Source organism: Hippocampus guttulatus, chromosome 13 (assembly GCF_054856545.1).
Source record: "Hippocampus guttulatus isolate MCC_2025c chromosome 13, RoL_Hgut_1.0, whole genome shotgun sequence".
Classification (NCBI taxonomy): domain Eukaryota; kingdom Metazoa; phylum Chordata; class Actinopteri; order Syngnathiformes; family Syngnathidae; genus Hippocampus; species Hippocampus guttulatus.
Window position 1 is genome coordinate 17,500,678 of NC_141273.1, and position 16,096 is coordinate 17,516,773.

The 16,096-nt window shown below is 44.7% G+C and overlaps 1 protein-coding gene across 7 annotated transcripts in view; it reads right to left on the reverse strand.

Moving 5' to 3' along the window:
• Positions 1–16,096, reverse strand: part of LOC147196752 (apoptosis-stimulating of p53 protein 1-like) — an 87,380-nt gene that overhangs the window by 25,022 nt on the left and 46,262 nt on the right. For 5 of the 7 annotated variants that reach the window (XR_015102644.1, XM_086126908.1, XM_086126909.1 and 2 more), the window contains 2 exons: positions 9,369–9,464; positions 6,461–6,517 (listed from right to left, as the gene is read on the reverse strand). Coding sequence is in view for 5 of the 7 variants with exons in the window: in XM_086126908.1 (XP_085983034.1) it covers positions 6,461–6,517; positions 9,369–9,464 (153 nt within the window). In the remaining 2 variants the exon portion in view is untranslated. Of the gene's footprint in view, positions 1–6,460; positions 6,518–9,368; positions 9,465–14,112; positions 14,363–16,096 lie in introns of those variants that run through there. The other 2 variants (XM_086126913.1, XM_086126912.1) reach the window with 2 other exon arrangements.

A 16,096-nucleotide genomic window follows, 5' to 3' on the forward strand; every position in this document is an offset into this window, starting at 1 on the left:
GTCTGATGTGGTATATCTGGGCCTCAATGGCTCTGGTACTCAGGGCCTGATCCTGAGCAGCCAGGATGAGTGCCTCTGTGCTGTCCTTCAGGCTAGCCCTCTCTAGCCACTGATAGGACTTCTTGAGATCAGCCACTTCAGTTATGGTCCAGTGGTACATCCCGTGTAGGGGGTTGTCCTCCCATGATGGTCCCTCTTCCAGTGCCTCATCCTCTGTTCCCCATTGTCTGAGACATTCTCTGAGTACGTCATCCGTTGGAGCCTTCTCCTTGATGTATTCATGGAGCTTGGATGTTTCATCCTGGACAGTGGCTCTCACACTCACTGGTCTCCGGCCTCCTTCCTTTCGGCTTGCGTACAGTCTCAGGGTGCTGGATTTGGGATGGAACCCTCCATGCATGGTTAGGAGCTTTCGGGCCTTAACGTCCGTGGTCTGAATCTCTTCCTTTGGCCACCTTATTATTCCTGCAGGGTATCTGATCACTGGCAGGGCATAGCTGTTTATTGCCCGGGTCTTATTCTTGCCATTGAGCTGGCTTCTTAGGACTTGCCTCACTCGCTGGAGGTATTTGGCCGTAGCCGCTTTCCTTGTTGCCACTTCGAGGTTGCCATTGGCTTGTGATATACCGAGGTACTTGTAGCTGTCCTCAATGTCTGCTATTGTTCGTTCAGGGAGTGAGAATCCTTCAGTGCGGACTACCTTTCCTCTCTTAGTCACCATCCGACTACATCTCTCAAACCCGAATGACATCCCGATGTCGCTGCTGTAGATCCTGGTTGTGTGGATCAGCGAGTCTATGTCCCTTTCGCTCTTAGCATACAGCTTTATGTCATCCATGTAGAGGAGGTGACTGATCGTAGCTCCATTTCTGAGGCGGTATCCGTAGCATGTCTTGGTGATTACTTGGCTTAGGGGGTTCAGTCCTATGCAGAACAGCAGTGGGGAGAGTGCATCACCTTGGTATATGCCACATTTGATGGACACTTGGGTAAGTGGCTTGCCATTGGCTTCAAGTGTGGTTTTCCACATCCTCATCGAGTTCGCAACGAAGGCTCTTAGGGTGCTGTTCACCTTATACAGCTCCAAGCATTCAGTGATCCATGTATGTGGCATCGAGTCATATGCTTTCTTGTAATCAATCCAGGCTGTGCACAGGTTGGTATGTCGGGACCTGCAGTCTTGTGCGACTGTTCTGTCAACCAGGAGCTGATGTTTGGCTCCTCTGGTATCTCTACCAATGCCCTTCTGTGCTTCGCTCATGTATTGATCCATGTGTCCACTTATCTTAGCCGCAATGATGCCTGACATGAGCTTCCATGTTGTGGAGAGACAGGTTATTGGCCGATAGTTGGATGGTACTGCACCCTTTGAGGGATCCTTCATGATCAGGATCGTTCGCCCTTCGGTTAGCCATCCTGGGTGAGTCCCATCCCTCAGCAGCTGGTTCATTTGTGCTGCTAGGCACTCATGGAGTGCTGTGAGTTTCTTTAGCCAGTAGGTGTGGACCATGTCCGGGCCTGGTGCTGTCCAGTTCTTCATATCTGAGACTCTTTCCTGTATGTCTGCCACTGTTATGGTAACTGGGTTCTGTTCAGGGAGGTTGCAGTGCTCCTCTCTCAGGGTCACCAGCCATTGTGCACTGCTGTTATGTGCAACCTCCTTCTCCCATATGCCTTTCCAGTACCTTTCAGTTTCCAGTCTTGGTGGGTCAGCTCTGTTGTTAGGACCCTGCCACTGAGCATACACTTTCGCAGGTTGTGTTGCGAACAGCCTGTTTATTCGTCTGGCCTCATTCTCTTTCGTGTACCGCTTTAGGCGGCTGGACAAGGCTTGGAGCCTTTGTTTGGCAGTTTCGAGTGCTTCAGGTATGGCCATCTGGATGTACCTCTCGGGTATCGGCCTTTTCATCACACCTCTCTGGGCCTCCGTCAATTGACACATCTTTCCAAGCCGCCTTGATCTTAGCCTCCAACCGTCTTTTCCATGGTGGGTAACGTATCTCATGGCTTCCATGGTTGCTCTTATAGCCAAGCATCTCTAGGATCACTGATGCTGAAGCATATATCAGGTCATTTGTTTCCGTGATCGTTACGGTAGGGATCGCCCTCAGTGCTGCATTCACACTTTCCATGAGACTTTCAGGTGGTACTTCACATAGCCGTTGTAATCGGTTTCTAGGTTGTTCCAGTAGCCCATTTTTCATCAAGGTGCTCTGGTTCCCCAGCACCTGACGCAGACCTTGTTTGGCCGGGCGACGTCCGAGCCGGCATGTCATTCGTTTTATTGTATATATATATATATATATATATATAGGCGGCCCGGTAGTCCAGTGGTTTGCACGTCGACTTCACAGTGCAGAGGTACCGGGTTCAATTCCAGCTCCGGCCTCCCTTTGTGGAGGAGATCTGATGTATCCTCTGCTGAAGTCCTGTAGCTCTTCGATGGTGACGTACGAGAAAATGGGAATTTACCAGCTGGTCCGTCAACGATGCAGGACTTCAGATTAAATAACCATAGTAATTTCTTGACGATTTTAGTTTGAATTTATGGCGGACACTAGGACCATGCTTCTCACCCAGCAGGCATACAGTAGGGGGTGTCCATCCATCCATCCATCATCTACCGCTTATCCAGGGCCGGGTCGCGGGGGCAACAGCTTTAGCAGGGAAGCCCAGACTTCCCTCTCCCTCGCCAGCTGGGTGACATAGTCTCTCCAGCGTGTCCTGGGTCTTCCCCGGGGTCTCCTCCCGGTGGGACATGCCCGGAACACCTCACCAGGGAGGCGCTCAGGAGGCATCCAAATCAGATGCCCAAGCCACCTCATCTGGCTCCTCTCGATGTGGAGGAGAAGCGGCTCGACTCTGAGCCCCTCCCGGATGACCGAGCTTCTCACCTTATCTCTAAGGGAGAGCCCGGACACCCTGCGGAGAAAACTCATATCGGCCGCTTGTATCCGGGATCTCGTTCTTTCGGTCATGACCCATAGCTCGTGACCATAGATGAGGGTTGGAACGTAGATCGACCGGTAAATTGAGAGTTTCGCCCTTTGGCTCAGCTCCTTCTTCACCACGACAGACCGATACAACGTCTGCGTCACAACAGACGCTGCACCGATCCGCCTGTCGATCTCCCGCTCCCTCCTGCCCCCACTCGTGAACAAGACCCCAAGATACTTGAACTCCTCCACTTGGGGCAAGATCTCTTCCTTGACCCGGAGGGGGCACTCCACCCTTTTCCGACTGAGGACCATGGTTTCAGATTTGGAGGTGCTGATTTTCATCCCAACCGCTTCACACTCGGCTGCGAAACGCTCCAGTGAGAGTTGGAGAGCCCTGTTTGAAGGAGCCAACAGCACCACATCATCTGCAAAAAGCAGGGATGCAATACTGAGGCCCCCAAAACGGACCCCCTCAACGCTTCAGCTGCGCCTAGAAATTCTGTCCATAAAGGTTATGAACAGAATCGGCGACAAAGGGCAGCCTTGGCGGAGTCCTACCCCCACTGGAAACGACTCCGACTTACTGCCGGCAATGCGAACCAAACTCTGACATCGGTGGTATAGTGACCGAACAGCCCGTATCAGGGGGTTCGGTACCCCATACCCACGAAGCACCCCCCACACGGTCGAACGCCTTCTCCAAGTCCACAAAACACATGTAGACTGGTTGGGCGAATTCCCACATACCCTCGAGGACCCTGCTAAGGGTGTAGAGCTGGTCCACTGTTCCACGGCCGGGACGAAAACCACACTGCTCCTCCTCAATCTGAGGCTCGACTTCCTGACGGACCCTCCTCTCCAGCACCCCTGAATAGACCTTACCAGGGAGGCTGAGGAGTGTGATCCCTCTGTAGTTGGAACACACCCTCCGGTCCCCCTTTTTAAAAAGAGGGACTACCACCCGGTCTGCCAATCCAGAGGCACTCTCCCTGTTGACCACGCGATGTAGGGGTAGGGGGCGTGTTTATGTGAATGTCTTTGGCGCAAATTTGAAATTGTTCAGACCCATTTCTTGGCAGTCGTGGAATAAAGACGTGTTTACAGTCAATCGTGTGTGCTCCTTTTGACTGCCACAAATGGACATATTTTGCTGAGTATCTGTTCCATTTGGGGCAGTACTTGATTCCAAAGACTTGATTACAAGACTCATGGTTACCACACTGAATTAAACCTGCTTCGAAGGTTTGTAGTAATTAGGCTGCTATTTCTCAAATGCATTTGGCCACGTACAGGAAATTAAACCATGTTGATAATTCTTCACAGATTTTCACACTCAACGTAATGCATAAGCAACATATCTGCATTTATTTCTTTTTTGCAAATGTATGAGACATTAAAATATGAACTGTGCGCATTGGTGGTAGGGGGTGTGGGAGACGGTCTTGGGACAGACCAATCGCGCTCGTCTTTGCATCTGCAAAGTTTTGAAGCATCAACAGAATGGATATTAGAATTCAATTTAATCCAATTTGAACTATCAAGTATAAAGTGGACATTTGTGGTGACAATAATAGTCGTGACACACATTTGTGATACGCACAAACGACGTGATGTCATCTGTAGTCAACTATCAAATGACACCATCGACGTCATCTGTATCTCTATCAAAATGACACCATCTCCTCCCTCCTCGATGGAATTTCTGATGGGAGCTGCTACCATGGAAACAGAGGAGTGAGGACAAAGGAAGCAACAATTACTCAAATGAGGTGAGTCCTCGATATTTGGAAAGATTTTACAAAGTATTTTAAATTTGGCGTCACCACGTTGGCGGTGTGTTCCGTCATAGATAGCATGAACAATTTTTGCTGTTAGATCACCACAGTGCACACACGAGAATGTGTGTATTTCTTTAAAATTATATGAAGCCTTGTATAAAACTGTGGACAATTTCAGATCATCTCTCTGTGTGTGTGTGTGTGTCTGCTGTAGGGCGGCCCGGTGATCCAGTGGTTAGAGCAGAGGTATCGGGTTTGATTCCAGCTCCGGCGTCCCTGTGTGGAGTTCATGTTCTCCCCGTGCCTGCGTGGTTTTTCTCCAGGTACTCCGGTTTCCTCCCACATTCCAAAAAACATGCATGCCAGGCTGATTGAACACTCTAAATCAGAGGTCCTCAACCTTTTTTGCCCCACTAACCGGTTTCATGTCAGACAATATTTTCAGGGACCGGCCTTCAAGGCCCGATAGATACAACAATATAATATGATATGACCTGCATGAAAAGTGTGGTATTTTCAAAACATAATAAACACGAATCACGACACGATGAACGTCCTATCTGGCCGCATTTCTCTGGTCGCTATGGTAACATTTAAACGTGCCTTCACAATAAGATACGCCGCAGATAAAAAGTGCATGAAATATACGATTACCATCGCCACTTATTATGCAGAGTAGGCTTGGTGCGTGTGAATCTCCCGTTGAGATAAAGCCGTATTTGAAATAGGACTCCTGATACTGTCTATTAAATGTAGTCTTCTCTTTCTTGAAAGTCATAGGCTCATCTTCTGTCTTCTGGGTGGTCCTTTTCCCCTTCTCGAAAAAAACTTTTCAAAGACGTTTGTTTTTTATGCGATAACCTATCACGTGACCGAGAAGCGTGCATTCATCTGCGTCAAGAGTGACACACTGTAGATTGATATAACAGAGAATCCGGTAATTTTTCAAAATAAATCATTTTTCAGGTTCCGAAATGAATAAAATGAAAGGAATGTAAGTTATTTATTCTTTCTGTGCGGCCCGGCAGCAAATGACCCGCGGCCCGGTATCGGTCCGCGGCCCAGCGGTTGGGGACCCCTGCTCTAAATTGCCCCTAGGTGTGAGTGTGAGCGCAGATGGATGTTTGTCTCTGTGTGCCCTGCAATTCGCTGCCAACCGGTTCAGGGTGTCCCCCACCTACCTTTTGTATATATGTGTGTGCGTGTGTGTGTGTGTGTGCGCGCGCATGACAAATAAAGATGATTATTTTTCTATATTTGTAATTACATAGGTACCTGAGGCTAGAACACAAATCACATAACATTTTATTGATATTGCCTTGTACGTGGAGCCTAAAACACAATACAGGGTTGCCGTTTTTCATTTATAACACATGAGTAAATGTGCGGTGCTCAAATGCTTAGTGTGCGGTGAACAGTCTCCAACTATAATTGTTTGAACCACTTCGTTTACATTAGCCGCATCACTTGGTGTGCAGTGAGCCTGAGAGGGGACCACACAATTTAGCGCCCATTATTTGCGATCTTCGTATATGACGACATTAAGTGTGTGTTTGTTTCAGAAAACTTAACTTCAAATGTGAGATCTGATCAAATTTTATGACCAACTCATACACAAATCCAGGTAATTCCAAATGTTTCACATTCTTTTCCTAGTAACTGCACATACTACACTCCACAAATGAGCGCGCCTTGCATATTTTTCTTTACAACTGGTGTTCAAAATTGCCATCTGGATCCCACCTGTGTTTGTCCATGGTTGGATCTGCTTCCCTGTTGAAGATACTTCAGTCTTTGCTCCTAAAACACAGAGGAGAAAAGATTTCAGTTTAAAATGCACACTCTACATGATCCCTGAAATATTCACACTTCAGATATTGTCAAGGAGGTGGACCAGCTTTGTCTCCACTACAAAAATTAGGAAGGCAGGAATGCGGGGGTTATTCCCTGAGTAATTGACGGAATAATCGATTCCAAAAAGATTTGTTTGTGACAGCCCTGTTGTCAAGTATTTTGTTTAGAATAGGAAATAAGCACCTTTGCTTTGTCATTTTGATGGACCCATCCATCCATCTTCTTCTGCTTATCCAAAGTTGGGTCACTGGGGCAACAGTTTTAGCTAGGAAGCCCAAATTACAGCCTCCCCAACCACTTTGTCCATTTTATCTCCTGCTCCATTCTTCTCACGTGTGAACAAGACCCCAAGATTCTTGAAATCATGACTTGATTTGGGGCATGCGCTCGTCCTTGTAGCAGTCACTCCGTCCTTTTCCGAATGACGAAAAAAGGTCTCAGATTTGAAGATGATGGTTCTCATCCCAACTCCAGTGAAAATTGAAGATCGCCACTGAATGAGACGTAATACTGCGGCCACCTAACAGGAATGCCTCAGTGCATCAGCTGCATCTAGAAATTCTGTTCATAAAAGGTTATGAACAGTGACAAACGGCACCCTTGTCGGAATCCAAACCTCATTTAAAACGAATCCGACTGCCTGGAATGTGGACCAAACTCAGACACTGGTCGGACAAGTACCGAACATGGCAACAAAGAACATCTCACAGAATTCCACGAAGGGGCATCGTCGAACACCTTGTACATTCGATAAACTTCAGATGGTATTCCTCTTGACCTGATGCAGATGTGACAGTGGCACTTCACACTTTTCTGGATCATGTAGTGCAGCAGTCCCCTACAGCCGGGTCGTAGACCGGTACCGGTCCGTGGGTCATTGGGGACCAGGCCGCACAGAAAGAATAAAGAACTTACAATAAAAATGATAGCCATTTAACTTTTAACTGTGTCCTCATCGTTTTTTGCCGTCTTTAGTCAATGTTCTCTCTCAGAAGTGTTGTTTGCCTTTTGTCAAGAACTGATCCAAGGACGTTTGCTTTTGTCGGCTTTTAAAAATCCTTCGAAAAGGTCCAAGGCAAACATCAGCATAGTGAGCGATTGCCCGACTGGTGAACACTTTTTCTGGGTGATTCACAGCTTGGTTAAACTATCATAACGCCTCATGGCCCGAGGGGCGAATAACGAGGAGGCTCCATCGACACATATCTATCTATTTATCTATCTAGACACAAAAACACATACGGTAAGAGGTCCCTCTTAGCCAATGGGATGCCAGGATGATGCTCGGTAATAGCCAATGGCAGAGCAGCTATAGGTATGTTGCGTTCAGGAAATTCCGAGCTGCGAGTAGCAGCCCATACTGTATTTTTACCTTTCGTATCTTGAAGTTTCTTTCGTAACAAGAAGCAATATTTTCCTGTTGTGGTGTTTTTGTAATTTGATAATTGCGTATGAAAGAGAAATCCGTAAGTAGAGGTACCACTGTATATGAACAGGGATTCCATAATTATAGTACAGTAAATGAATTTTCATCTTCAGACGAATAGAGTGAGGGTGGCTCTCACAAACAACAAAAGCAAAAGACCCTGGATCTATCAGAGTTCTTAAAATAATCAGAAACGAAAATGTATGTGGTGATTTTCATGCAACACACAAATGATGGTGGCTTATAGCAGGAAAACTTGTCTGAACACTCTGAGTTCTGTTTAATTTTGTATGAATCGTGAGTTTCTTATTCCAATTCTAAAGCTTGTGAACAGCAGTGTGACAGCTGCAGTGTGTTACACACATAAAACGATGCAGCGATTTCTTCACACAGCACCTTTGAAAGTTGGGTCTTGTGCTGTCATTCCTTATTTTTCATACTATTGCCAGAGGTACTAAATGAGGTATGGGTTGCCCCTTGCAGATAGAAAGACACTCTTTCAACTAACTTTCTGTTTGAAGACAGACATAAATAATTCCCATCCCCCCCAGTGTCACATTTAAAACAAATTTACCAACTGAGAAAATACAGTATATCCCTGGGATCGATTTATAAACTTGCTCGAAATGTGCTTGAGATGTGGCATTTATACTCGTTCTTTTCCTGGAGGGCCCACATCCTGTAGTCTTTGAATATCCCAGCAGCTGTGGCTTCCTGATGACTTCATTTCCTTCCTATAGTGTTCCAATCCCACGACACAAGTATGAGCTACACATAAAAAAAATCTGCAAGACACTAAAATACTGACGTTCATTTTTGACAGTCCTGCGAGCACAGGTATCAAACTCAAGGCCCGGGGGCCAGATCCGGCCCATCACCTCATTTTATGTGGCCCGCAAAAGCAAATCAAACATGTCAAATTCTATAATGCTCGCTAAAATCTCTACCAAAATTTAAAATTCTCATCTGTAATAAATAAGAAGGATATTGTAAGCATTTACTTGTGACCAAGCCCGTCATGACAGTAACTTAAACAAAAGTGGAGAAAACGGTTTTTCTTGCCTTCTTGATATGGTTTCAGTCATAACGGCCCTCCAACGGAAACGGTAGCTAAAATACGGCCCACGACAAAAATTAGTTTGACACCCCTCCCTTAGAGGACAACATGTGGAAGATATACATGCACAAGCCATTACATTTACACCACCATGTGTACACATTTCTCAGCGGTTTGACTGTAACTGGTGGGGTGTCAAGTGCGACCCTTTAAGACTGACTCGAAATGTAGACAACCGTAAACCAAGTAACAGGCAATCCATCCAGAGCATGCATGCGTGTGTGTATATATATATATATGTGTGAAAAAGTTACCTTAGCAACCAACATCTGTTGGTGAGCGTCTATTTGTTGCTGTTGTCTTGTGGCCATTTCCTGCAGCTCAGAGAGAGTTAGCTCCACACGGGGAACCTACACAATTGGCACAGTAAAAATAAATAAATGAACAATTAATTAAAAAAAAAGACTTTTTACAATTTTCGTCTCTCTCTCTCTCTTAAATAAACAATTAATAAAAAAAAAAAGACTTTTTACAATTTCTCTCTCTCTCTCTCTCTATATATATATATATATATATATAAGATAAGAAAACCTTTATTAGTCTCGCAATGGAGAAATTCCAAATTCACAGCAGCAAAGTTATGAAACGAAGAAGGAGAACAACATATATATATATATATATGTATATATGTATATTGTGTGTGTGTGTGTCGCTATGACAGTAAAAACATTATTTCCTTTGTGTTTCTACTCTCATTGGTCCATCTGTTATAGACTGTCACAGTCCAGATGATGGATGCAGTTGTTCCTGAGAAGATGAACCCATAAGAGTGACACAAGATAAATGCCGGCCGAGAGTGAACAGCTGCGCACGTTCCACTTCACATTTTAGGGTCATCCAGCTTCTTCGGCTTGCTACAGAAATGTTATTACGTTAGCAGCTGGTGGCCTTGGCAGGGTGACAGAGTTATCGTATTAGTCCAGGAAAAATGGCCTGATTTCTATTTGGCTTCAGTTTTGGAACACTGTCGGTGACGACAGCACATTTGCAATGCAATCTGATCATACTACTCAAAATATGCCTGAATTTACCATGTGGGGGCAGTAGCTCATATGTAAGGAACAGAGGCGGGGTGGCAATTGGGAAATTCAGGCAGCGTCCATTTCAGGCCAACCTGGCCCAGTGTTTTTTTTCCTCTGTTTGTTTGTTTTAATAGGTCCTCATTTTTATAAACAATACACACATAATTACAGACTACTGTTCACCAAATGTAAGACGACTTATAGGGTAGCCTGTATGATGCCATGAAAACCACATGCGATTGGAGTTCAAGTCCCGCTCTGGACAAAATGACCCCTATTTTTTGAAAAGATCTCAGTCTGCTTCCTGACTACTGTCAAAGCGTCTTTGGGCCAGGCACCAACCCAAGCCCCCCAAACCCAAGAGAGGCGGCACAGTTTGCATACCGTTTTAACACTGACATCTCTTCTTGCATGGCTGCTTTTGTGTGATCTGTTTTTACTGTGTGTGGCGTGCAGCACAAATAAACAGGAGAGTGTGTTGAATTTTCCTTGACGGATTATAACGGGCACAAGAAATAAATCAAAATATAAAATGTCGTAAGCATTTCATTTCAACATTTGCAGATCAGATCCCTTATTTGGAAAGATGTGAATATCATGGCAAATACGGAGAGGGAATTGAATACAAGATATCAAGGAAGGAAGGACCCAACCCAGCCACATCCTGCTATTGTTTATGTTAAGTCACAGACAAACAAACGATCTGAACATGCAGACACACATGCACAAACACACATGCACATGCGCGTATACAAACACACACACACACACACACACACACACACACACAAACACACGAACACTCAAAATTCCACTTAAGCTTGTACGTATGGAAATTGCTCACTAAATAAACACATAGATGCCTTATGTGACTTAGATTGGTGGAGGCAATTTGTTAATTGAACAGCATCTGAGGGCAGAATAAGTGCAGGCGGTGTTGCAGTCTCGCAATTTGAAGATTGCTGGTTTGAAGTCGCCCCAAAGTAGACAGTGAACCCTCATTTGCTCCTGATGCTGAGTCACAAGCCAACCAATGATTTATAGCAGCAACAACAGACTGCTGATGTGGTGCATGGTTGTGCAGGGCATCTACATTTACATAAAATACAGAAATTCAGGTCACTGTTAGGTTATTTGGTCACATTAAAGTCGGCTCGTTCTTGTTTGTTTAACCCGGGGGGGGGGGGGTCACACTTTTTCAGCATGTCAGCTGCAAGATGACCATGTCAAAATGATATACAACAGTACCTCTACTTAAGAATGTCTCCATGCGAAATTTTCAAGTTACGAAACACCTCAACAGGAAAATATAGCCTCTTGTTATGAAAGAAATTTCAAGATACGAAAGGTATGTAGGTACAGTATGGGCTGCTACATGCAGCTCAGAGTTTCCTCAACGCAACATACTTAAAGCTACTCTGCCATTGGCTATTATCTGGCATCTTCCTGGCATCCCATTGGCTAAGAGGGACCTCTACCGTATGTGTCTATGTGTATAGATAGATAAATAGATACATATGTGTCTATGCAGCGTCCTCATCATTTGTCCCTCGAGCCATGAAGCGTTCCGATGTGAATCACCCAGAAAAAGTGTTCACCAGTTGGGCGATCGCCCACTATGCTGATGTTTCCATCCATCCATCCATTTTCTGATCCGCATATCCTCACAAGGGTCGCGGGGGGTGCCGGAGCCTATCCTAGTTGTCTTCGGGCAGAAGGCGGGTGACACCCTGAATCGGTTGCCAGCCAATCGCAGGGCACACAGAGACAAACAACCATCAACGCTCACACTCACATCTAGGGACAATTTCAAGTGTTCAATCATCCTGCCATGCATGTTTTTCAATGTAGGAGGGAACCGAAGTACCCGGAGAAAACTCACACAGGGGAGAACATGCAAACTCCACACAGGATGGCTGGAGCTGGAACCGAACCTCTGCACTATGAGGTTGACGAGCTATGCTGATGTTTGCCTTGGAACTTTTGAAAATTGGAAATTGTTAAAAGCTGACAAAAGCAAACGTTCTTGGACAATTTCTTTACAAAATGCCAGGCAAATACCACTTCTGAGAGATAACATGAACGAAAGAGGGCAAAAAACGATGAGGATGCAGCTAAAAGTTCATTGATCATCATTTTTATTCTTCACTTTATTCTTTGTTTTTTACATTATGCACAACTCTCATTTATTGTGCAATAATCTAATAGTGACATGTATTTGTCACACATTTTGATGCATTTTTATGCTTTACAAAACATTTATGCCTGAATTTTGGCAGGGCTGGGAACGGATTAGGACATTTACATGGAAAACGCGCCTCTACTTACAAAATGTTTTAGTTAAGAAATTTCTTCCAGAACCAATAAATTTCGTAAGGAGAGGTACCACTGTACCTACTTTATGAATTTGTTTCATTAATAAATATACTGGGGAATTCTTTAAATGCAATATATACAGTAATAATATGTAATACATAACAACTTTGTGCATAAATGCATGAACCTATGTTGCTGTCATGATATGCCATGGAAAGCCCCCGCTATCTGGCCTTGCATCAATATTCTGGCGCATGGCCCCTCTGGTCTGCATGTCATTCTGAAGCGCCGGGGAAACCGCTAGCGACTGCATCGCCAACTCTGGATGGAAACACTATACTTTGCTTACTAGGTCCCCTAATCATTTGTAAATGTTATTATTAAGTTTAGAGTAGATGAAACAAAATGGAAAATGCTAGTTATCTAGGTTTGGTAGGTAGCGCCCTTATATGCGCATGCGCGGTGAGGCTTGCAACCGGCATATGATTGGCTGCCGTGTTTGGCATTCAAGAGACAATTTTCACAACAAATGATCGGCAAGGGCCGACTGTTTTATTATTATTATTTGTGCCATTGACAGGCAGATATATCAATAGCATAAAATTGGAAGGCCTGGGAGTTATTGACTTCATGCCATGTGAGCTACCCACACTCCCTTCATGAGCTACTGTTCGATCGCGATCAACATCATGGGCATCCCTGGTTTGCCCCATTTATTGGAATTATGCACCCACTTACGTTTCCCTATCTATTAACACCGCTTTTCCCCCGAACAGGATTGCGGGGGGTTGCTGGAGCCTCCAGTCAGTAGCAAGGCACATGTTGAGACGAACAACCATTCACACTTCCATTCACACCACCAGGCACATCTCGAGAACAACAACCATTCACACCCACATTCACACCGCCACTGAGTGGGAACTGATCCCACGCTGCCCACACACGTCAGGCGAGTGTACCACGACACCATCGACTATGTTTTCCTCCATTTTCTCAAATACTTTTCAGAAATAAGGCTTTGCAACGTGCAAAAGTTTAAGGTCACTTTTATAAGTGTTAAAATAGCGATTCCACAATGACCACTTATAACTACGGTACTATAACTACTACTAAATTGTGGGTTAAAAAGAATATTTAACCCAGCAGGTTCAGGGTGCAGAATGTACCTCAGTAGAGCGCAGACCTCCAGCAAGTCCGAAACGGTAACACAAGTGAAAAAATATGGTGGAAAAAGATCATTAAAAATATAAAGCACTGGTGAGGTTTACTTTTGAATAGTTCCATTCAAAATGGTCAGCGTGGTTGGGAGAAAAAAAAAAGGTTCTGCCATTGATATCACTTCGGTAAATTGCTGCGTTAAGCCATTTATAATGCAGCACAGTGCTGTGTTGCATACCAACCCTTGCTCTTTTCACAAGTTAATGTTTCGTAGAAGCTGAGCATATTAACCCATCTGAATCACTTGTCATACTTGGAACATCCAAAATAAAATGCAAGTATTTCTTAGAGTTACGGCCAAGCACTGCACGGCAAGGGAAAAGGCACTTTTTTGGGCTCTTTGCTCGCATAGCTCATGCAATCAACACAGACTGTGCTGTTGTCCTTCCCCAACTGATATTAACATACAATCTCAATCAGTTTCCTGCCGTGCTGTATTTACCTGCAGGCTGTCCCATGTGATCCTGCAGGAGCGGACTTTAATTTTGCTGCATTGCCCTTCAACGGTAAATTCCTGCACCAAATCCACTTCATTCCACTCCATCCTGACCGCACTTCCGGACAAACAGCAGCCCTTTACGCTTTCTGGTCGACGAAGGATGCCGCAGGCTTGTAGCAGCGTAAAAAACAAAGCAATTCTGATCACAACTTTCCCATTTCGCAACTGATGAATTACGACACACCTCTCTTTCTCTCTCTCTCTCTCTCCTCTTTGTGCGAGGCACACTCCCTCACTCCCTCCCTTTCTTCATCCCTTTATGAAGTCTGTTTTTGGTATGGTCGCACATGATGTGTCGGGTCAAAACTATATAATGTAGTCACAAATAATCCGTTTTTACTTAAGTTAGCAGAAATATTTTTTTAAAAGATACACAATTGACCCCTTATTTCATCCAGTCTTCATACATGGAAATTATTTCTTATACTGTTTTTGTCTTTAGTACATTTGAACCATCTCTCTTCCACCCCTTTGCTTGTCGGCATTCATTCACCTCTCCCGCACTGAGTCCGTCATGCTGCTGCAGTTGGCTTTTTGCTGCAACGACATCTAGTCTCACCTACCCACCTGACCACCCCCCCACGCCCCACACCACCCGACCTACACACACACACACACACCCTCTAAACTCCGCACTCTCAATCTCTCCCACTTTCTCAGTTAAGAAATCACTGCACCACTGCCTTTAGATGCGTGTCGTGAGTAAGATGGGGAGTTAAGGTAAAAATAGAATGTATTCATGTCGGTGGTGGGTCCAAGAATTTTGTTCGACCTGCCCAGTGACACACACCTACCTATACGCATGTATTCATGAATCTATGTGGTGGGGAGAACATTTGCCCCAATTTGCGTCATACTTTTCCCATCTCTCTCTCTCTCACACACACACACACACACACACACACTGTTAATGGCCCACGGTTTTTCCTGGCCATTAATTTTGGGGGAGGTTTTGTGTTAGGGGTTAATCTTTGTCTGTGTGTGAGAACAAGCCCCCTGCTCCTTCCTAATTGTTGGCCCTCATCCCCAACTCAGCCGACCAATAAGTGCAGTGGAGGTTGACCCCATGAGCAAATAGTTTCAGGTGTGCCACCACCTGACAAGATTAACCATCACTGTTTAAAAAAAAAAAAAGGTCTCGGTTGCTTTCAGGGTGGGCTGTGTGAAGTCATACGGGGGCTGGCAGTGTTGTTATGTGTTTGTCAGCACTCATCCCATATGTGTGTTTTCATTCCGCTGTCTTTTGTTTAGTGTAACAAATCAGTTATTCGCCATAACTAGCTTTGTTCACTTCATTCATAAGGCAATGGGATTTGGGAGTGTTTTACTTTAATTTAGTCATCTAGTGTCATGTGCCTGGGTTAAATTGTCCCTCACCCCCAGTATGTGTACTCGTTTGTGTTTAGAAGATCCAAACCTTGACAGCACACCACATTTTAATCCTCCCCAACTCCTACACTTATGTTAGGCCCTTCCTCTGTTGCCATTATGTGGAAGGGTCGCAACACACAGACGCACACACACACACACACACACAGACGCACACACACTTACAAGCATGCAAAGGAATCTGGATCAGTCATCTAGGTACAGTTTGTGGGTGTGTGTGGGCTGCAGGAATTGGAAACAAAATCTGAAATAACAAAGCAAAAAAAAGATGTTATTGTTCTGACCTCTGCCAGGGCCCTGCATTCCAGATTTTGCAGAACAGCATATTTTCATACTCAATCTGTAGTATAGTTGATATTCATGTCTTTTTAAAAACTCAATTTTTATCGTAGTTGATAACATCTTTTTAGTCTTTCATTTGCATTGTTTTGCAATATGATTGTTGCTGTACAAACTGACTGCTGTACCCGCCGGGCAGTGATTGATTTAAGATCACTTCATTTTTCTGTTTATCTACAATATATTTGTCGATCCTTGA